This window comes from Coregonus clupeaformis, chromosome 26, assembly GCF_020615455.1.
Source record: "Coregonus clupeaformis isolate EN_2021a chromosome 26, ASM2061545v1, whole genome shotgun sequence".
In the NCBI taxonomy this organism is placed as follows: Eukaryota; Metazoa; Chordata; class Actinopteri; order Salmoniformes; family Salmonidae; genus Coregonus; species Coregonus clupeaformis.
Genome location: NC_059217.1, coordinates 50,530,634 through 50,555,158, shown reverse-complemented (window position 1 = coordinate 50,555,158; position 24,525 = coordinate 50,530,634). Strand labels below are relative to the sequence as shown.

At 42.0% G+C, this 24,525-nt stretch overlaps 1 protein-coding gene across 1 annotated transcript; it reads right to left on the bottom strand.

Annotated features, from left to right (window-relative positions):
* Positions 1-9,476: 9,476 nt before the first annotated feature.
* On the bottom strand, positions 9,477-23,263 carry map3k2 (mitogen-activated protein kinase kinase kinase 2). The gene is made up of 15 exons (XM_041850003.2): positions 22,884-23,263; positions 18,610-18,687; positions 16,658-16,776; positions 16,411-16,551; positions 14,843-14,956; positions 14,416-14,512; positions 14,062-14,192; positions 13,320-13,399; positions 13,028-13,188; positions 12,655-12,867; positions 12,320-12,468; positions 12,114-12,245; positions 11,758-11,887; positions 11,295-11,472; positions 9,477-10,375 (listed from the first exon to the last, which is right to left on the bottom strand). Exons 2-15 carry the CDS (start codon positions 18,659-18,661, stop codon positions 10,156-10,158), a joined length of 1,917 nt encoding a protein of 638 aa, XP_041705937.1. The 5' UTR covers positions 18,662-18,687; positions 22,884-23,263; the 3' UTR covers positions 9,477-10,155.
* Positions 23,264-24,525: the final 1,262 nt, after the last annotated feature.

Below are 24,525 nucleotides of genomic sequence, written 5' to 3'. Positions count from 1 at the left end.
TGCTTTTGACCCTCATACACTATCCTACTTCTGCTCGTCAGAGTAGGAAATGGTAGGAGGGGGAATTGACCTGAGGTAGGCTTGAAGCCAATGCTGGTAAAATGAGCTGATAAATTCTCAGAAAATAGACAGTTTGTGCATTGTTACCGACTCTGGAATTGTGAAGTGCAGGTTAGCATTTTTCATCATGAATCTTGTTCTGGAGGCAGCTCTGCAGAGTGGTGACTAGCTGGCACAGCCACAAAGTCATAAAATCAGATTTTAAACCTAACCACACTGCTAACCCTAATGCCTAACCCTAACTTAAGACCAAAAAGCTTATTTCTAATGTCATTAATTTGTACAATATAGCCAGCTGGCCTATCTAAGGGGAAATCCTGACAATTACGCTGGCATACACTACACTGTCTATGTGAATTAACGCTTACTGCTGTCGCACGTGGTTGACGGAGTCCCCAGTGTTATTTCTGCTTAAGATTCAGCTTTCTCGCTTACATGCCCTGATTGGGATCAGTTCCCTCCTCCATGGTGACCACGGTCACCTGCTCCTCCATCACCACGGGCCCCTCCTCAACTGCCTCCTCCATGGTGACCATGGTCACCTGCTCCGCCATCACCACGGGCCCCTCCTCAGCTGCCTCCTCTATGGTGACAACGGTCACCTTCTCCGCCTCCTCCATCACCACGGGCCCCTCCTCAGCTGCCTCCTCCTGGTTGGCTGGCTCACAAGCCGATACTGAAAACCATGCATACTATAAAGTAATACACTTTTGTGGTGGAAACAAATGTCATATTTCATTACCATACAATTACACATTTTCAAAATAAAAAATGACACATACAACAGTATTTGCAATGTTTCAAATAATTTGATTGCAAATGTGACTGGGGCCTTGTATAAACTTGTTAGGCTACTAATTTTCAATAACCACGTATGACCACAAAATACTTTGTAATAATGTGGTTGAAATGCGACTGGTTATATGCCTACATCATAGAAAATCTACATACATCATAGGAATCTGAATTACTAGTGATGGCACTGTGTGATTCTGGGAAAAATAAAAAAGCTAAAATGACAAACACAGGTCCATAACTGTAGACTGAGATTCTGGCACTCTCCTGGTGCTTACGGTATTACAACAAAGATGTAATTAGAGAATCGATTGGTCATTCATTTGAATGGAAATTTAACAAATTTAAGGGTGGTTCACACCAAAAAATAGATACAACTTCAGCCAATATTTGCTCACTATAGATTTGATATCTTTTAAATGTCTTTGTTATAGGTGAGTACATGATCCACTCCAAAAACATGAGAATGCCAACCAACTGTTCATCAACTGTTGTTAACTATCATTCACACCTGTGTCAAGGATTAGAATCTCATTTTCAGTTTTGAAATACCCAATTCTAACATTTAATCCAATCCAATTGCCGAAATCTGATTAGAAAAGTTTTGAAAAACTTGGTCCTGCTGATTACTATCATTCACACCTGTGTCTCACTTTAGATAACTGATGTCTGAAACCAGACATACGCTGAAGAAGGTGGACACCGACATGTTTGTGTTTGTTTATTCCCTTGCCGGCTGAAAAGCAAAAAACGAAAGAGGAAGTTCAGACCACCCTTCATTCATTGTAAATTAGTTTAACACACCAACATTATGAGTTTGAGCGCGATGGTACTTAAGAACATGCTTTTTTTCATACAAATACTTCACTCATGAGCTGCTTATTCAGCTAGTGTAGCATCATTGGTTATAAACTAAGTAAATAATATTTGTGTTAATCTGCATCCATCCCTTATGTCACTTTATTGGGGTATTCCCTCATAGAGTCATATGATGTTGTTTGTAAAATGTTATGTTCACATTAAGAACACCTTCCTAATACGGAGTTACACTTGGACTTGGACCACGGACTCTAAAAGGTGTCGAAAGCGTTCCACGGGGATACTGGCACATGTTGACTCCAATGCTTCCCACAGTTGTGTGAAGTTGGCTGGATGCCCTTTGGGTGGTGGACCATTCTTGATACACACAGGAAACTGTTATGCGTGAAAAACCCAACAGCGTTGCAGTTCTTGACACACTCAAACCGGTGCGCCTGGCACCTACTACCATACCCCGTTCAAAGGCACTTAAATATTTTGTCTTGCCCATTCACCCTCTGAATGGAACACATACACAATCCATGTAACAGTTGTCTCAAGGCTTAAAAATCCTTCTTTAACCTGTCTCCTCCCCTTCATCTACACTGATTGAAGTGGATTTAACAAGTAAAATCAATAAGGGATCATAGCTTTCACCTGGATTCACCTGGTCAGTCTATGTCATGGAAAGAGCCGGTGTTAATAATGTTTTGTACACTCAGTGTACATCAATCAAGTATACTCACAGTAGAGTGAACTAATCAAACACAAATCTAAGGGCAGTGTGAGCCACCGTCTCCTCCTCTGACAGGTCCCTAGAGATGGTGAGGACCTGGGCTTTAAACCCCCCCGTCTTCTTCTTTTTCCCCAGAAGCAGTATGGGGACATACCCTGCTGCCTTTAGACTATGAAGCTGAAACCACAAAGTATGTTATTTCTGTACAATGTCAAAGGAAAGTCACACAAGTCTCCTTGCTCGTGGTTGTACATTTTAAGGGTTCAAAAGTTATTGTCTTACAAAAAAGTTTTTCTAGTCTGCCTCAACAAACAAAATATCAACAGATATGCTTGTGACAAAAATGTTTTCACTCACATGGACGTATGCATTATCCACAGTCTTTGACGAATTCAGCGTCAGTCCTGGACCCCCTTGTTTGATTTCCCCCCCTTTTTTTTACAGCCTCTGTTTTTTCTTTCTTTGTAGGGCTGTGGGGCCCCACATAACTTACATTTTTTAGCCCTCACCCCAAGGTTTTGGGCACAGTTTGGACACATTGTTTTTGTAGATCCCAGCATTTCTGAAATTGAGGACAATGTGCATCTTTATAATCTGTCAATATGAACACAAAATCCTAGGCTAATTGTTTAATATCATAATAATTCCAGAATGAGGTAGTAAGTAGAGGGTTATTTTGGATATTAAATTGTCCACATTAGGAACAAGATCAATGAACTGATTAAGAAGGCTGATTTAGTTATTGGCTTGACTCCAGACTCTCTGGAGGTCATGACAGAGCAGAGAACCAGACAGAAACTGGATATCTGTATAGTACTTCCAATGACCCTAGGAATACTTTTAACAACTGGCTTGTAATGCAAAAGTACAGAAAGATTTAGGAGGTCTGTTTTACCTAATGCAATAGTTTTATTAATTTTATTTAAATGCCCGTACTTGAGGGGTAGCCTACTTAGACTGGGTTCTTTCATGATTGTAAAATGTTGTAGGCCTATATTTTATTGTATAGTTGCTATATATTGATAATAAGATATGATTATTAGGCTCCCACTTCTACCCTACAAATGTCAAAACGCGGGAACTACTCAATTTACTTTACTGCAAAATCTGACTTCAAATTCTTTTTCTGTCTAGACAGACAGCAATTTCTGATAATCCATGATATATTCTGATCAACTGGCTTGTTCTTGTGTCAGGAAACCATTACAACAGATCAAAGATGTTTTACCAAATTCATAGTTACGGCGTTTTGCCTTTGTAGGGCAGTCTTGCCAAAGTAGTATAGTTTTATTGGTTGCACTATTGCCGGGTCACATCCCTGGTGCACCTGTAGACTTGGACAGTAAGCCTTCCCAGTCTAGTCCACTGATGCTGTCCCAGCGCACAAACTTAGGCTACAACAGTCATTCTCTGTTTACCTGATTGTCAATAAATACAGTGAGCTGTGTGACAAGAAGTAATCTACACTCTCAGAAAGAAAGTGTTTTATCTGATCTTAAATGGTTTGATCTGGAACCTTTTCTTTTTTTAGGGTTCCCCTACAGGCACAAATGGTGCCCCAAAGCACTCTTATTTTTCTGAGTGTACTGTGAATAACATCTCAATATACTGTCAACAATGTTTCACTGAGCAACTACTAAGGCTCAAAGGATTTTCTTATTTTTTCTCTATGATCATTTTAATGGTTGTGCAGACAGGACATACCAGTTTATTTTCTATTGGACACATGCAGGTCAATAAATAAACTAGCAATCACAGATCTAATTAAAATGCAAAATACAATTGTTTCTTCTATAATTATACATTATATGCAGAGTAAATGTTTTGTCTTAGGTTTGGTGAGGAATACAATATAAATTGATTAATTATATGGTCAGTTCCGGTACTACGGAATCATGGGAGATTGAGTTTCACAGTCCGTCACTCACAGCCCACCACTTAAATTATGAGTCTGAAATAAATAAATAATTCGCTAAAAAGTATTTCCATGTGCTTACACGATTGATATTATTGACTGTCTTTTTACATAAATGATAACAACAGCGAGTAGATTTTTAAACAGCTCGCTAAAAGGCCTAAACGTCACACGCTCCCGGGAACCAACAAGCTAACGCGTTACGTTACAACAACAATGTTGGCCAGAGCGAATAAAGATGATAAAGCAATACACCTAACTGATTAAAATACAATAATAGTCTAGAATTATGAGGGCCGAAATACAGAAACTACTAGATTATTGGTCATTTTTTATCCGATAATTTACCTCGCTTTCACCTTAAAATAGCTAGCTAGCTACGTTCAAATAACCAGTAATGTTTATTTGTACTAATAGCACAAACTCCGAGAGCATCGAGTTAAGGAATTCAGAAGGGTCGTGGCATTGGATTTAAAAAAAAAAATCATGGGACATACAGTCTTTGGTTGCATGCTATTTTATGGCAATCATATTGCTGCTATAGCCTATAACTGATGCTTCGTGGTCTTATGCTGCCATCTATTGGAAATATTTAGCAATTCAAAGTTATTAATTCACATAAAGACATTGGTGAGGCAGCTGAGAAATAAATTGTATTTTTCTTATTAATTCCTGAGATCAGTCTCAAACCTGCCCCACCTATCCCAGCCAATTGCTGGACTTTCACATAGAGGTTCCTAGGTCACACCCAGCTCAAACCACATTTGAAAAATAAAACGTAAAATGTGGCTTCTTTATCAAGATGGCAGGGAGCTCGGCCCCAGTGATGTACTGGGCTGTCCGCACCACCCTCTGTAGCACCATGCGATCGAGGGCGGTGCTTTTGCCATTCCAAGCAGTGATGCTGCCAGTCATGACAAACCTTTTCAACCTCCTGAGGGGGAAGAGGTGCTGACGCGCCTTCTTCAGGACTGTGAGCGGACCATTTTAAGTTCTAAGTGATTTGGACACCGGGGAACTTGAAGCTCTCGACCCGCACCACTGCAGTCCCGTCAATGTGGATGGGAGCGTGTTGCCCCCCCACGCTGAGTTGTAGTCAACAGCATTCTCACCGTAGGCATTCCTCTTATCAGGTGGGTCAGAGCAGTGTAGGTGTGCAACTCACATAGGTCCGTCACTAATTGTGTTACACAAACTCGGTCCCACATTTTGTTTTTTGCCCTAGCACTAGCGGATTCAAATAATCAAAGCTTAAATTAAGAGTTAAATTATTTGAATTAGCTGTGTAGTGCTAGGGCAAAAAACAAAACGTGCACCCAGGACCGAGTTTGGGAAACACTGCTAATCGCTCATACACGTCACATGGATCCAATAAAATCACAAGAGAACAATACATTAGGGCCTACCCTACAACATTTAAGAGTCATAATCTGCACTATAATTGAGCAAACTATCAAGTTTAACGATGGTCCATTAGTGGAAAAATGGCTGATACTTGCCTATCAACATGCACCTCCTAAAAGGCTTACATGATGCAATCAGACCTGTAGTAGGCCTGTCTAAAAGATCACTGCCTTTACTAAATGTAAATCTACAGTGCTTACAAATCTCTCACACACACACAAAATAAATGTTTTTTTACCCCCAAAAAATATTTGAAAAACAGGTGAAATAAATATATTTTATTATTTTCATTGTCATCATAATTACTAACACATCAAAGTGCCAACTGACTGACAGTCTCCCGACCCTTTTCCATCAAGATTTCTCCTCTCTTCAGCATTCATTTAGAGGAGCCAATGGGCCTTAGCCTGGTCCCAGATCTGTTCTTGTCTACTCCATTGCTGTCATTTGACCAGCCAAACATTTGGCACGACAGTGAGTGACATGGAATTGGCATGATGGCACAAACAGACTGGCACTCAGGCTAAAACCAATGGGCCTCCCGCCACCATTGTATCTCTCGCAGGATCCAACCATGCATAAAATCTCCCATTTAAAAATAAAAAATAAAATAAAAAATATATATAAAAAAATTATGCATACCACTGATATACAGTTCTGATATAAACAGGCTTATTGGTCACAAACCAAATAGAATTATAAACATGGCTTCTTTTACAATACACAGAAAACAAATGTGTGGGATATAAGTGTAATCTTTCTTTTAAAAAGGGTACATTTTTCAAATTTATACATTTGTACATTTTTTTTCTTCAATGATATATTTTTTTTTACAGTCCGAATGCGCAAGGCATTTTGGGCACCCCAGTGTCCTTTGAGCACAAATTGCAGTACACACACAGTCGCGCACACAGTCACACACACACACACACACAGGAGAGAAGTGCTTACAGCACCCTGGAGTGGTAGCAGTGTCTTATAAAAGCACATATTGGACCATATTGGTATAGTCTGTCTGTCGGCGGCATCTTGTTGGTTGGTTTTCAAGAAGACGCAGGGGAATATCATGTGGTGGCCTATCATACCGTATTTCAGTTCACTGCCTATTACTTTAACCGTCTTTCCCGAATCCCAAACCAACCTATCCAATCCTCTCAGATTTACACAAGTAGGGAGCAGGGGAAAGGGTTTGATTGGTTTGGGATTCAGGCCTCGTCTACCCCTCACTACCATCACTAACTAACAGTCCCTCTATGAGTGGGGAGGTGAAATTAAACCAACTGAGATCAGAGATCGAATAGACATGACTTCTCATTTCAACAGGTGAGTGTTAATCCACAATGGTGAACGAGGCCATCTGGTGGTGAGAATGAAACATTACATTCCTGACTGTAAAATCCTTGTGCAACATAACCACACAGACATTCACATACAACACACACACAGAAGCAAAAGTATTACAATCAGTGTAAAAAATCGGAATAGTTTCAAATGTGCAAAAAAGGTCATCGCTAACAACACAAGACAAACTATGCTCAACAGAAGAAGTCCATCGTCCAATGAGTAACCTTGAAGAAGCAAGCGGTAGAGAATGCATCATGTACCAGTCTGAAATAGTGCATATGGCGTCATTATTTCTGTTGAGAGTTGATCCCAGCGAGTCCCAGTGCCAATAGAAATGTTCAGTTGTTTAAACATTTTTTACAGGCAATGCAATGCAGGAGGGTAAGGAAGGGGTCTAACTTCTTGGGGACCAGCTTAGCTGATGATAACACGCACGGTCAACATTTAGCTTCTCAGACTAAAAGAAAAGAGTCCAGAACAATGGAGTCATTGACTATTATTTTTCTTAACCAGCTCTCCTTCAGCGCGTGCGAGAGAGACAGGATTTAGTACCTTGTGGTGCTATGGTTGAGGGGAGTTAGTGCCTAGGCGATGGGAGAAACGCTCTACCAGGTTACAGGCTAGTTGATCAGTAGGTTTTTCGAACCCCTCACACAAAATACCTTGTGTTTCCATACCGTGAGTACCTATGGGTTAGCTTACAGGCAGTGACAACACCCCCTGGAGTCAAATAGACAGCCACTTCCATAATTAACTATCAGAACGACCATCATCATCCAAATACCTATCCTACTGCATCTAGCAAATATGGGTCAAATATATCTATGACGTATTCAATGTACCAGGCATCACAGAACAGTTAGCACTGCTATGATTTTAGATAAGTCTACTTGTTAGTAATGTTGAGGTGTGGCTGAGTACAGCACTGAAACTAGGGATGTCAAACTCTCATGCAAATCATTTTGTGTACTCGAGTACTCGCATGCAAGCACAAAACAGGGCTGAAGGCAAAACAAGTTTGCAGTATGCTATCGATTGCTTCAATTAATGTTTTTTTAATGATATATTTTCACTGCACTTGACATACTCCAAACAATAAACACATCTTAGAGCTTGAAATGTTGTCAGTGCTTATAAATTGAACCTGCTAAATAGTTGCATCGGCACATTTCCAATACAAACCTTGAATCGAGCCCATCCCCAACTGAAACATACTGAAAACTGCTCTGGTATGTGTGTGTGTGTGTGTGTCTAAAGGAGTGTTTGTGAGAAGAGCAGCGTGTGAGACATGACACAGCACATACTACTATTACATACCAGTAGTTTCTTTCCCAAGGCATTGTAGGGCAAGATGACATAATAGTACCAGATGGTGTCCAACACTGTGGAGTATAACTGAGTATTCACCAGTACTGTCGAGTATTGATATTGACATAATTGCAGAGCTTTTTGCTGAGTACTGTTCAGTGCAGTAGTATCTTAGTCAAAGATGTAAACTGGCTAACGTAGAGAGTGCATTAGCGCAAAGTAGTACCTGATATTAACATACATTAGGCCTACAACAACTGAGTAACAAGCATCCTAATTGGCTAGCGGTTCCCCACTCTTCCTGTTTTAAAACACCATAATATACCTTTGACCAATCAACTAAGGCCTGGCTTTAACTAATCAACTGGCCTCATAGTACCACATGGCCAGTCACAGAGCTCAGATGTATTTCTGTTAAGAACTGAAGCTGAGGCACCAAACCCACTATGATTCGCACCCTAGGTTTCTGCTTTGGTGTGTCTGGATTGTATCTGATCTGGGGTCAGTAAGAGACATATGACCCCTGGTGAGGAGAAGGCAGAGAACAGTGCCACAACTGATCTAACACCAGTCTGATAAATAGGGAAAAAAGGCTAATCAGAGAGAGCAGACCAATTCGGCGCACCACTGGCTGAACCACACTGAAAAAAATACACTTAGATATGATCCGAACCGTAAATAGGCTGGTACCTGTCTGATGCGTACCGAAAACGTTTTGAAACTAAAGACACTGCTAAAAAGGCACCTGGCAAAGAACAAAGACTGGGAGGGGATTTGACAACAGACCCTGACAGACAGGGGACCTGACTGACACATCAGCAGACAGACAAACAAACGGACACTCACAATAGTCACAGGACAGACTGAAGTAAAGCGAGGGATCCTAGCAACAAAAGTTGTTGTTTTTTTCAGAGAAAATGTCTACAGTATAAGTAAGAAGAACCGTTTTGAGTTCTGGGTGTTCTACATGGACTGTGAATGTGCAAGTGAGGGGGGAGCAACGTAGGCAGCAGTGTGAGAAGAAGCGTGTGTGTGTGTGTGTGTGTGTGTGTGTGTGTGTGTGTGTGTGTGTGTGTGTGTGTGTGTGTGTGTGTGTGTGTGTGTGTGTGTGTGTGGGGGGGGGGTTGGAGTGTTCTCCTCACCCGGTGTTCTGGTTGTGGTTTCGATAGCAGCGTGCTCTGGGTTTTCAGCGGTACATTCTGGGTCGAGTCAGGACCACACTAACCACCAGGGGTGCGTTCACCAGAATACAATAAGGAATCGTTTCGGCTCTAGTCCTGCCATTTCTATCTGCAACGTTTCACAACGTTTGCCTACTGAACGTGGCCCAGATTATCATGATCACCTCAAATCTCCACTAAGGTCCAGATCAGAAACACCGACGTTGACTCAGTGAGCTAAGCACAGAGTGACTGAGTCCCACTCCACAATCAAAAGCAGGAGATATTCATCATAAAAACATATTTTCAAAAAAGGTTATTTTTTCGTCTTGATTGGGCAACTTACCCTATTCGTGAAATTAAGGTGCAACGTTCTTTCTCTAAACGAGTTCATTAATTAATTCCTCCTTGCCAGTCTCCTAAAAACAGAGACGCAGGAGTTGTAGTCCCCACCTCTACCCACCTCTCCCTCATCCAATCACCAGATGGATACCTCCCACCATGTCGTCTCTGGTCCAATGGGGGCTTTCCGCCTGGAGCTGGGAGGGCGGAGTCAGGGGGGAGTCAGAGGCGAGGACAGCGAATCAGCTAAGGCCATCTCTGGCAGTTCAGGGGTCCGAGGTCAGGGGGATGGGCTAGTGAACAAAGATGTGCCTCAGAAGGTCGTCGGCCGAGGGCCTCAGCTTGGTCTCCACGAAGATGCGCTTGAGGAAGTCGCGGCCGTGGTCGGAGACGTGGGCGGGCAGCGAGGGGTTGGTGGGCTGGGTGGCGATCTTAAAGATGGCTGCCATGGCCTCGAACTCGGCCCAGGGGGGCCGCTGGGTCAGCATCTCCACCACCGTGCAGCCCACACTCCTGGAGAGGAGACCACTGACATTAGCCAACATCATCATTATCAACAGTTGACATGACATCCCACCAGAGGAGGCTGGTGGGAAGAGCTATAGGAGGACAGGCTCATTGTAATGGCTGGAATGGAATCTATGGAACGGTATGAAACACAAACATATGGATGCTCCGTTCCATTAATTCAATTCCAGCCCTTAAAATGAGCCCATCCTCCTATAGCTCCTCCCACCACTCATCCCATATTCCCCTCAATCAAGATCGTTATTGGTTCTCATCTCACCAAGATTTACATGACAAAAAAGGATACTTTTTCTCAGTGGCTGTTACATTTGTCTTCAATAGCTTCCTTTCCTGATCCCCCTCTCCTTTCTGACCACAAATTTAAAGAGACTTTATCGGAAATCATATGGTAGAAACCTCTTAACGGGGGAAGTGTAGTTAAAAACTAGACGTTATTTTTTTAAATGATATTTCCACACTATGAGGTCAAAATAAGTCTGAAATTGTAAAAATGATAAAAGAGCTTTTGGTGTAAGAGCTGTTTGAAAAAAAATATCAGCCTGTTCAGGTGGGATGGAACTTTTGGCCCACATCATGACGTCACAATGTGATCTGATTATAATAGACCAATGACTGTTCATCTGGGTAAGGGGGTGGGCTCTAGACCATTTAGCCAATCAGGGCTGTGTATATAAATATCTTCAAATTTGTGTTTCCTAACGCCCACACAATCAGACAGAGCAAGGGTGAAGGAAGCTCAGGGAAATAAATGATAAGATATATATTTGAGTTATTTTCATTAAATAGTGATTTATGATAAAAAAAATTACAAAGACTGCATGGGGGCTTTAAGTCTCAGCCAGTGGTTTGAAAGAGTTGGAAACTATTTTGCTGATAAGTCTGCCTCAGTAATAATCAGTCTTACCAGATATCAGCCTTCCTCCCATAGCCCTCTCCACTGATCACCTCTGGGCTCATCCAGTAGGGAGTACCAGTCACTGACTTGATCCCTGTTCCTGACAGACAGATGGTCTGTAGCCGCCTGCTCGCCCCAAAGTCCCCCAGCTTCACGTTTCCCACAGAGTCCCGCAGGATGTTGGCCCCTGGAGAGAAAGATGGAGGGAAAGAGGGAGGGACAGGGGAAGTGAAGAGAGGGGGGTAAGGAGGCGGTTTAGGTACATTCTCTCATAAGAAACGACATTACCCAGAAGTCACTGCTTCAGTTAAGGCAATGTTCCCTTCAATATCCATCAACATTCGGTCATAAGAACTCCATGAACCAGAACATGGCCCAGAACTCTATGAGTCATGATAATGGTCCTTCCTATTTGAATCCATCAACATTGTATTCCAATATTCCATCCATGTTTCCCGCTCTCCTTCTGTACCTTTGACGTCTCTGTGGACGATCATGTTGCTGTGTAGGTAGGACACTCCCTCCAGGATCTGACGGGTGTATCTACGCGTCACGTTTTCAGTCAAGGCCCCGTACGACTTCAGCTGGTCTTTGATGGAGCCCTTGGGACAGAGGTTAACCATATGAGCGTTAAAGCAACCTGCGGGTCCGTTCCAGGTCATCTTTACTGCAGTAGCATCGTGCTGATCATCTGTGAAACTTGACTGCAACAAATACATCCTGGAACGCAGCCTACATCGCCACACTGGTGGACGGAGACAGGTTTGAGTTGGTCTAAGTCCAGTTATTCAAACGTATACACAGACACAAAAAACACTACACACTTACCCCTGGCATGTACTCCATAAAGATGGACAGTGTTCTCTCGTTGGAGTCTCGTAGACAGCCGTAGTACTGGACGATCCGTTCATGGCACAAGTTCTTCAGTAACTGGATCTCACACTCCAGGGCACTTACCTCCTGCAGATAGACAATACTTATTGAGTACACAGTGTAGACACTCTCAACACACAAACACAATCTGTTCCACTCACCTTGCTGGTCTCGGGACTCTCTGGGTCAAACTGGACCTGTTTAACAGCCAGCTCTCTGCCAGTGTCTGCATCGTAGCAGAGGAAGACCCGGCCAAACGCACCCTGACCCAGCAGCTTCCCTATCCGCCAGTTAGTAGGGGCACGTGGAGCTGAACAGACATGGGGGGGAAAACAATCATGTCATTTGTGTGCGCTTTTAAGAAATACGTTTGTTGCAAAGTGCTTAGCAGATACCCGGCCAGACCAGCTATCCTTCCACCCTTCCATCCCCACATAAGTATCCTTCTCTCCATTCTCGATCTCTCCTTTCCCTCCCTCCATCCAGCTCTACTCACAGCGGCTGGGTGGGCTGATGTCCATAACGGAGAGGGTGGGGTTGGGCTCGATGTCGCTGCCCCTGCGTCTGCGACCCCCGGGCTCCTCCAGGTCTGGGGTGAAGATGCTGCTGCCACTGCTGGTGCTGGGAGACTGCTCTGTGGGGCTGAAACTGACCGGGGAATGGAAACCGTGGACCTGGGTCCGCCGCGCTCGAGGGAACGTCTTACGCCCTGCAGGGGAGGATGGGGAGAGGGAGAGAGAGAATGAAGGAAAACAATCATTCTCTGTGATGCTCTAAAATAAAGAATCGGATTTGGGACACCCGGATTTAAGGTTTAATTGAATATGGCCTGTGTTTTAGTGAGGGTCTGTTCTTGTTTGTTCGCTCACCATCACTGTAGTCCTGAAGGCCAAAGGAAATGTGGTATCGCCGTGGGTAAGTCCCCCCTTTCCCCGACTTCTCAAACACTGGAATATCGTACTCTGGGTAGACTTGGTGGTTGTCTGGGTAGCTCTGTGCTCGGGGCATACGTGACTTAGGATAGTTATCACTGCAAGGAAATATAGGAGGAGTACATGCTTTAAAAACTGTTACATTTCAGAAGATATGAAGTGTTGAAAATTACCGCAATGCATGCTGGCTAGGTGTTGTATGGTTCTTGGCTGGATGTTCAGGACTCACCTGTCCAGTGGGCTGTCCAGTGAGGGACAACTCCCCGATGCAGAGTTCTCTGGACTGCTCATCGACAGAGGGTCCAGCATCTAGAAAGGAGAGATTGAGTTTGTGACTCTGCTGTCATTTGTCATACTCTGAACATGTTCATAACAGTTCATAATATGTTTCTTAACAGTGGTAATGAAGGACAGTTAAGAGTAGGCAAGAGTGTTGGGACTAGGCCTTAGTATGACTGTTCCTGATCTGGGCCCCTGTCTCCATCTATCCCTAGTCTCTAAGGTGAGGTTACTGAGGTGTGGTTAGGTCATAGAGATCGATAGAAGACTCCTCTTTGTATCTGTGCCATTATGGTGACTGACAGCACAGTCAGCGCCATTGAGGCCCTCTCCATTTTAAAGTAGTCCATTTTCTTCATCTTTTGTGTATAAAAAAAGCGTAAAGCTAATATTTGTGATTTACCGCCACCTGCAGTGCTGGAGTCCTGGACAAAATCGTGTGCATCATTCATTTATTGTGGACACTACATAGCGGTGACATAGCTTAAAAGCTATTTACCAAACTATAGGCAACCCAATTTGAAGAAGACAATGCTCTGATTATTGGCTGATCCCTCCCAACCCATAGGAATCCCCACCCAGTTGACTACTTTAAAATGGTGGAAGCCCTAAATGGCAATATCCATGCTAAAACGGGTTAGCCTACATCTATCCATCTAGAGTCCTCTATCCATCTCTATAGGTGAGGTTACCTGGTCCATGCTTTCTGGAATGAACTCTCCCTCGCTGTTAATGCTGGTGAAGGAGCCATTTCTGGCCACCTGCTGGAGGGCATCGGGAATGTAGCCTGGAGGGGGGGAGCTGCGGTCGCCGGAGTGGGACCCTGGATGAAATAGAATTACATACATTTCTAGCTGAAGACTTACTACTAGACCGGTGGTGAAAGACAAGGTGTTTTGGCTGTTTCCAATGCCATGAAGCAAATGGATTTTGAGAAATTGAAAGAAATGGAAAGTATTTACTAGAAGGACAACAATTTCACAGATTAATTAATTACACACACAGATATAGTAGTCATTGGAAACACCACAGAGTAGATGACCCACCTATCAAAGCCAGCATGCTTTTATGGTCTGTGGCCCTGAAGCGTGTGTTGTCCAGGTCTTCGTGTGGGGGCAGCAGGTCCATGCTGGATGTGGAGGTCTGAGAGGAGAAATTAAACACCATCAACATCATCCATCCATATCAAAACAGCTTTACTCTACAACCGTTTCTTTTACAGAATAAAACATTGTCAGCTCAAACAAAGGTCTCAAGATGATTCATTAAAGTAAATACTCAAGAAAGAAAGTGTATGTGCTGAGCATAGTGAGCTGTTGATGGAAGTAGTAGAAGTACTGATCTAGGATCTGTACAGACAATCGTCTTCATTATTACCTAAAAGGCTCAACTAAAAGGCTAAACTGATCCTAGATCAGCACTCCTACTCAGTGATGCTTTGTGAATATGGGCTGTGAACTGCCTGGTCCTAACCTGAGAGGAGGCCTGGAGCACCAGGAGGATCTTCAGGCTCTTCATGTGGACGCTGCGATCCAGCAGCTCCACGGCCTTGTCCAGGTCATCCTGAGTGGTCAGAGGAATCACCAGCTGGGAGGGAGGAGGGGAGAGAACCACAGAGAGGGAAACGGACAGATCAGATTAGAAAAAGAGGAAGAAATGAGAGGGAAACGGCAGCAAGAGAAGGAAGTGAAATAGAAAAGAAATATATTGGTAGTTTCTCAGAGAACAATTCATTCTCTCGCTCACACATTTTGGTGATTGGCTTTTGGTGCTTATTTGACTGCCAGAGACCAACAATGTGACTGAGGGCTGGGCTATATGGCCCAAATATTATATCATAGTATTTACAGCATATTGGACGGTATTTTATGTTAGGAATAATAAAAGTTCTAAATTTGCTTTATGAGTAGTGCGTGACCCTAGAGTGGCAACACATACATTCTAAGTGATTTCAATGGGTCTTTCTCCATTCTGATTGTTTTATACTGTTCAATTCAACCCAAAATTATTTTCAGCATTTTCATCAATTTCTGCATTTCCTGCACTCATTTGAGATCTCCACACTGCCACGAAGGGCTGCACGATATGGGCGAACAATCTTTCATTTTAACCAAATGTTGCAACTGTGATTTGATTTGCAATTTAAAGCCAAACACTTGGGTGAACTGTTGGAATCATGGAAATAGAATGATCATTCTAATTCTATAGTTAGAATATAATAGTGGGCACTTTGAATACAGTGTTGTTTGACATGACAACGAATGAAAATACCAAGGAGGAGTTATTATTGTGACAGGGTAGGAACCAAAGTGTTGATAAGTGTTTTCTAGGGGACCCTATAATCTTTGGCTACATTGAATATTCTCTCTTAGCTACCTCATGTAGCTAACATTCATGCTTCAGGTATTCCTCTTTATTTAGAAGATACTGTTGCACAAACATGCTGATTTAAGTCTACACCATCACTGGTATTATCAGGCTGTATAGCTAGCTACGTTTGCTCTGACTCAGTACATTTATTAGCTAGCTAGCCAGCTAATTAGCAATTAGCATTAGCGGCTAACAAGATTTAGGCCCAACTTGCTATGAAAAGACAAACTACCTGTTTGCAGATGTAAGAAACACAAACGAATAGTGTAATTATAAAACGCTAGTGGATTTATATTAAGAAGCAAAGTGAAAACAGCATCGTTGTCATCAACATCATTGTAGCATGTGCTGCATTGACCATGCAGACTGAACGCAAGTGTCTCGTGGTCGAGGAACAACAAATGCGCTCCTTGAGTGACAGGGCTAGGTCTGTGTGGAAAGCGGCATGGAGAGAGAGAGCGGAGAGAGATGACTCAAGTAGCGAAGTAAACTATAAAAATGGACGTTACCCACGTCATATCACATGTAACAAACCAAACATTAAAAATACTGTTATAGAAGGTAAAGTTAAAACCCAAACTGGTCTGTGCATCAATACCGGTATATCGTAAAATACGGTATACCGCCCAGCCCCACTGTGACTTGGTGATGATGTTATCTGTGATAAGTACCTCATTGTTGGTGTAATGCAGGTCCATGGCCTGACCAAAGGCCACTTTGGCTTTGTTCCCCAGGTCATCCAGCCTGACTGGGCGAAAGAACTGCAAGATCCTCTTCTCCCCTTTGAACTCAAACTTCACTCGTACATCGTTCTGTACACACACACACACGAGAGGAAAAGGGATGAGGAAGATAAATGCAATTTATTGTATTGAGACTATTCTCTGATGAGTGCCAAGTGGAGGCAAGTGGACAGACCTGATTTTTGGGTGAAGAGGCCTTGGGTTTGCCCAGGTCAGATAGGGTCATGGCAGGGCGGCTGGAGCGGTGCAGTTCGGCCAGGTCCTGCATTATAGAGTTCAGTGCCTCCTGTTCATCTGTTTGGGGCAGATAGAAAGCTTAGAACAGAAAACACAGAATAGAAGCCATAGAACATTCTCTGTTGTTCTATGTTCCGTTCTTAGCCATAGAACAGAGAGTATTGCAAAGCATTCCCAGGGCACCTTAGATGATAAGATATGGCCAGAAGCCATCCTAATGTCATGACAGGTCAGATGTACAGTTGAAGTCGAAAGTTTACATACACCTTAGCCAAATACATTAAAACTCAGTTTTTCACAATTCCTGACATTTAATCCTAGTAAAGATTCCCTGTCTTAGGTCAGTTAGGATCACCATTGTATTTTAAGAATGTGAAATGTCAGAATAATAGTAGAGAGAATGATCTATTTCAGCTTGTATTTATTTCATCACATTCCCAGTGGGTCAGAAGTTTACATACACTCTATTACTTGGGTCAAACGTTTTGGGTAGCCTTCCACAAGCTTCCCACAATAAGTTGGGTGAATTTTTGCCCATTCCTCCTGACAGAGCTGGTGTAACTGAGTCAGGTTTGTAGGCCTCCTTGCTCGCACACGCTTTTTCAGTTCTGCCCACATATTTTCTATAGGATTGAGGTCAGGGCTTTGTGATGGCCACTCCAATACCATGACTTTGTTGTCCTTAAGCCATTTTGCCACAACTTTGGAAGTATGCATGGGGTCATTGTCCATTTGGAAGACCCATTTGCGACCAAGCTTTAACTTCCTGACTAATGTCTTGAGATGTTGCTTCAATATATCCACATAATTTTCCTTCCTCATGATGCCATCTATTTTGTGAAGTGCACCAGTCCCTCCTGCAGCAAAGCACCCCCACAGCATGATGCTGCCACCCCCGTGCTTCACGGTTGGGATGGTGTTCTTCGGCATGCAAGACCCCCCTTTTTCCTCCAAACATAACGATGGTCATTATGGCCAAACAGTTCTATTTTTGTTTCATCATACCAGAGGACATTTCTCCAAAAAGTACGATATTTGTCCCCATGTGCAGTTGTAAACCATAGTCTATGGTGGTTTTGGAGCAGTGGCTTCTTCCTTGCTGAGCGGCCTTTCAGGTTATGTCGATATAGGACTTGTTACTGTGGATATAGATACTTTTGTACCCGTTTCCTCCAGCATCTTCACAAGATCCTTTGCTGTTGTTCTGGGATTGATTTGCACTTTTCACACCAAAGTACGTTAATCTCAAGGAGACAGAAAGCGTCTCCTTCCTGAGCGGTATGACGGCTGCGTGGTCCCATGGTGTTTATACTTGCGTACTATTGTTTGTACAGATGAACGTGGTACCTTCAGGAGTTCGGAAATTGCTCCCAAGGATAAACCAGACTTGTGGAGGTCTACAATTTATTTTCTGAGGTCTTGGCTGATTTATTTTGATTTTCCCATGATGTCAAGCAAAGAGGCACTGAGTTTGAAGGTAGGCCTTGAAATACATCCACAGGTACACCTCCAATTGACTCAAATGATGTCAATTAGCCTATCAGAAGCTTCTAAAGCCATGACATCATTTTCTGGAATTTTCCAAGCTGTTTAAAAGGCACAGTCAACTTAGTGTATGTAAACTTCTGACCCACTGGAATTGTTATACAGTGAATTATAAGTCAAATAATCTGTCTGTAAACAATTGTTGGAAAAATGACTTGTGTCATGCACAAAGTAGATGTCCTAACCGACTTGCCAAAACTATAGTTTGTTAACAATACATTTGTGGAGTGGTTGAAAAACAAGTTTTAATGACTCCAACCTAAGTGTATGTAAACTTCCGACTTCAACTGTATTACAACTGCTTCTATGTGTTGGGAGAAAGTGTGTGGGAGGATGTACACATACTCATCTTGACACGTTGATTCACCCAGGAGTCCAGGATAGAGGATTCTCCCATCAAAGGGTTCCTTTCTCCTGTAAAATCTGAGTATTGCAAACAAACAGAATTAGTCACTCACTAAGCAAACTAATTCAAACAAGAATCAGACTGCATTACAAGCTAAATATTGTTTACATTGGGTCGTGCCATTTGATTTCATTCACTTTTTGACCGCACCCTTTTTAATTTGAGTGAAACTTTCTATACATATTTGCCCATGGTAGAAGTGGTCAGAAAGTAACTTTTTGGACCTGAATGCCGAAACATTTAGAAGATAGAGGTGCTTAAAGATGACCCATTTTGCATACCCCCACCCTACCATGAGACATCCATGTCTTCATCACTGGAAAAGATAAATGGTTCAGTTTGAAATAATTCTAAAGCTTCTGAACAGGGTTGTCAAACTATTTGAATAAAAAGTATGTACTTTAACGTCAATTATCTAAAAACGCGTAAACTCAGATAGTTTTCATTTTCACATGTTGTATTTTAGACCCTATTTAACATAATCTGAGATGTTTGTGTTGTGCCCGCCATCGGCTGAGACTAAGCATGCTCTTGAATACAGGGTGGGTGTGATAAATGTACAAAATTGGGAATAACATTTTAATTTCAACTTTCAAATGGTAGCACAAAGATGGTTGGAGGTCCACACATCAAAGAATGTTGACTTGAATGGGAATATAATTTGTTTTAAATTATACTGTCAGTCCTCCATAGAAATATAGATAATAGAACCGACATTCCCATTTAAGTTGACATTCGATGGTGGGTGGACAAGCTGCCATCTTTGTGGTAGTAATTGGAAGTTAAAATGTAATTTCAATTTAAATATCAATGATGCACCAGTTAAATTGCAGTGGTCTGAAGGGGTAAGTCCATTCTATGAATTATATATCTATGATTGACATAACACCCATCCTGTATTCAAGAGTATGCTGTGTAACAACTGACGGTGTGCACAACACAAAAACCTCAGATATAAAATAGGTTCTAAGCTACAACATATGCGAAAATGAAAAAAAATCTGACTTAACTCGTTTTTTTATAATTTATGTTAAAGGTTAAAAAATCCAAAAACGTTTATCAAGAAATTTCAAAATACTTAACAAAAATCAATTTTTATTCATCACATGCGCCGAATACAACAGGTGTAGACCTTACCGTGAAATGCTTACTTACAAGCCCTTAACCAACAATGCAGTTCAAGAAATAGAGTTAAGAAAATATTTACTAAATACACTAAAGTAACAAATAAAATAAAAAGTAACAATAAAATAACGAGGCTATATACAGGGGGTACCGGTACCGAGTTAATGTGCGGGGGTACAGGTTAGTCGACATGCAACAATTTCACTGAGTTACAGTTCATAAGAGGAAATTAGTCAATTGAAATATACTGAACAAAAATATAAACAACATGTAAAGTGTTGGTTCCATGTTTCATGAGCTGAAATAAAAGATCCCAGAAATGTTCCATACGCAAAAAAAGCTTATTTCACTCAAATTTGTGCACAAATGTGTTCATATCCTTGTTAGTGAGCATTTCTCCTTTGCCAAGATAACAGGTGTGGCATATCAAGAAGCTGATTAAACAGCATGATCATTACACAGGTGCACCTTGTGCTGGGGACAATAAAAGGCCACTTTAAAATGTGCAGTTTTGTCACACAACACAATGCCACAGATGTCAAGTTTTTTTGAAGGAGCGTGCAATTGTCATGCTGACTGCAGGAATGTCCACCAGAGCTGTTAACAGAGAATGTAATGTTAATTTCTCTACCAACGTCGTTTTAGAGAATTTGGCAGTACGTCCAACCGGCCTCAACTGCAGACCGCGTGTAACCACGCCAGCCCAGGACCTCCACATCCAGCTTCTTCAACTGTGGGATCGTCTGAGATCAGCCATTCAGACCAGCTGATGAAACTGAGGAATATTTATGTCTTTAATAAAGCCCTTTTGTGGGGAAAAACTCATTCCGATTGGCTGGGCCTGGCTTCACAGTGGGTGGGCCTGGCTCCTAAGTGAGTGGACCTATGCTCGTTGAAATTGTTGCGTTTATATTTTTGTGCAGTATAAATTCAGTAGGCCCTAATCTATGGTTTTCACATGACTGGGAATACAGATATGCATCTGTCGGTGACAGACACCCCCAGAAAATGGGGCTCACAATGGGCCTCAGGATCTCGTCTAGGTATTTTTGTGCATTCAAATTGCCAATCGATCAAATGCAATTGTGTTCGTTGTCCATAACTTATGTCTGCCCATACCATAACCCCATGTGGCACTCTGTTCACAATGTTGACATCAGCAAACCGCTCGCCCACACAACGCCATACAAATGGTCTGAGGATGTGAGGCCGGTTGGACATACTCCCAAATTCTCTCAATCGATGTTGGAGGCGGCTTATGGTAGAGAAATTAACATTACATTCTCTGCCAACAGCTCTGGTGGACATTCCTGCAGTCAGCATGCCAATTGCACGCTCCCTCAAAACTTGAGACATCTATGGCATTGTGTTGTGTGATAGACATTTTAGAGTGGCCTTTTATTGTCCCCAGCACAAGTTACACCTGTGTAATAATCATGCTGTTTAAATTAACTTTTTGATGTGCAACACCTGTCTGGTGGATGGATTATTTTAGCAATGGAGAAATGCTCACTAACAGGGATGGAAACACATTTGTGCACAACATTTGAGAGAAATAAGCTTTTTGTCTGTATGGACAGTTTCTGGGATCTTTTATTTCAGCTCATGAAACATGGGACCAACACTTTACATGTTGCGTTTATATTTTGGTTCAGTGTAGTTTGACAATCCTGTTTGTAAGCTTTTATATTATATCAAACTCAACCGTTTATCTTTTACATTGATGAAGACATGGCTGTGGTAGGGTGTTGTCACGAAACATGGTGATGCCTTCAATTGTATAGGCAATGCCACACATTTATATATAAAAAACTAAACGTCCCTTGTCTGTCGCGAATGTTGAATACAATTATATTTGAACTTACTCTGCCGATTGTCAAGTGGTGTTGGTCCTTCAGCTGGTCGAAATTTGAGACAATATCTACAGGAAAGTATTATTAAACAAAACGCGGGTCTATGTGTGTGGCAATCAAAATGTGTTTGCTTATGACCGAAGTACATGCACACAATGCATGCATACTAACAGGTCTTTACATGTGGCAGGTTATAGAAATTTCAACTTCAGTAAGTTAGGTAAACAATACTTTCCTGTGGCTATTTTAAGTAAAAGTTCGAGCAGCTTGAAGGACCAACCGCAGAGACAACCGGTAGAGTAAGTTCAAATGTAAATTTATTCAACATTCTGGCTTGTAAGGAAAATGTCCACAATTTTACAGTACTTTGTTTCAGACTATACCAACAATTGGTATCAATGTCTGATTTATTAGACTATGTAGGGTGATACTCAGATTTTTCACATTAAAATGTCAAACAAAAAACAATAATTGCAAAGCTAAACAAACCATAGAACTTTAGGCACAATGACAACTTTTAATGTTCAGTGGAAATTGTTAAAAGTAGCTAGCCCTTTCTGAGTCTGACAAATGTCCGTTACTGTGTAATTGCCCGTATGCAAAATTGGTCAAATTTGAGCACCCCTTAACCTACTAAATGTTTTGGCACTCTGACCACCTCTACTATATGGGAAAATATAGAAAGTGTCATTCAAACCAAATGGGGTGCGGTCAAAAAGTGATTGAAAACTAATGGAACGAACCCATGAGGCTGTCGTTCAAGCTAGTTAGTAATGCAAGCTTATTTAGCTAATTAAGCTATAACATTCGAATCTATGCCTATGGTCATTAGCTAGCTAAACACCGCGATCCAAATCAACATGACACCCTACTAGCTTGCACAACTAACGAGCTAAATAGTCGGTTCATACAGAAGTTGACAGCTAGCTAACGTTAACGTGTTAGTTAGTTGCTTAACGACGTAGACATGTATCTGAGCTAGCAAACTCATTATTTGATAACAATCGACCATTTGCAAACAACGACAGCTAACTAGGACGACTAACGTTAGATTACATCGCCTGACAGGGAAGTTGTCGAGCTAGCTAGTTAACGTTAGCTAGCTAATGTTTTCCTCGATTAACTTGTTTGCTACCGGTAGCTAGCTAGCTACGTGACGTGAGCCACACATCGTGCAAATCAATTCAAGTACTTTCTGTAAATTGTAACGGTTTACTAAAATCTTTCTAATTTACCTGGGTGGATTCTGTATCTTCACTTCCTCATCCACAGGGCCAGCGACAAGAGCCCCGGCCCCGCGGATAGCGGTCTTTGAGAAAGCAGAAGTTTAGAGTCCGCTTCGAACTTTACTTGAGTCCAAGGCCCGGAGTTTCAGGCCAAGATATCACAAACGCTTGTGTTGTGCAATATGTTCTTCGACGTGAAAACTGATAATGCCGATGTAAACGAATTAAAACAAGCGTTTGAATATACATCCGTTGACGAAAACTTCATCCACACTTCTGTTTGACTTATAAAGCTAGCTACATGAAAACGCTTCTACCAACACAGCTCAGCTGCAATCTTCCCCCAATAATAACAGCAAGCCGAGTTGGAAGAGTCCAACCACAACACAAGTTTGTTGATGTCAGAGAAATGTGTGTGTGCTTCTGGTTTCGTCATCAAAATATGTGGTCGTTCGATTTGGCTGTCAGATTAATAACGCAGACAGAAGGGGTGACCTATTAAAATAGAGTTATAAATATATTTGTTAATAACTTGCACTCCTAGTCCTGCACTTCATAGTTAAAATGTTCATACAATAATTATAGCAATCTCACATTATTCCGTTTTGAATAATGTGCATTGCTATGCACCTCCAATTTCAATCTCCCAAGGTTTTTGCAATTTAACCCTGGCATTCACACTTAGGCAATACAATTTAGGTACAGTACATTAAATAATGTGACGTGTATGATGTTGTGCATGAAATGTGTGTAATTATTTTTACTCCAACATTTCAAATTCCAGGGTGCTTCTTCAGTGCCACCAGGTCTCCTGCTGGCGAATAGTTAGTGATGCAATGGCCAAAGCACAAAATTAAAAGGACTCTTATTTATAAATAAAAAAAACTATTCACTTTCTGTGGAAACATAGGCAGGACTACTCCTGTGGGAGAGGTATGGGGGATGATTAAGAGGATGAATGGGGTCAGATGAGATCGGGATCTCCCTGTGCTGAAAAGTGGGAAAAACTGTTGCAATGAGAGACATGGAGAAGGCAGAGATGTTAACTCAGGCATTTGTGAAGGTGCACAGCTCAAATAGTCTAACGGAAGAGGGACGGTGTGGGAAAGAGAGGGTCAGAGGAGAGTATCCAGGGATCCTGGATCAGTGAGAGGTGGTGGAGGATGCATTGAATGCCCCTTTTAAGTTGGATGAGATGAAGAGAGCAATAGCTAAAGCTGGGGTAACATCTGGGAAGGATGAGATGTGTTACATCATGATGGCTCATCTCAGTGACACTACAATGGGAAAAGTATTGGGCCTTTACAATAAGGTGTGGCAGGATGGAATACAGAAACCAGGGAAAGACCCTACTAATCCATCAAGTTATAGACCGATAGCGTTGACGTCTCATGTCTGTAAACTTATGGAAAGGATGATAACAGAAAGGCTGACGTACTTCCTGGAGAGCAGAGGCCTAATGTCATCAGATCAAAGTGGGTTCAGGAAAGGCAGGGGAACGATGGATCCTGTACTAGGTCTAGTCAGTCATTATGGAAGGCACAGGCAAATAAGGAGGTGGTGGTAGCCATTTTCTTTGATGTAGAGAAGGCCTATGATATGAAGGGGAAGGGGGGCCTGCTTATCAAACTGGATAGCATGGGGGTTGGAG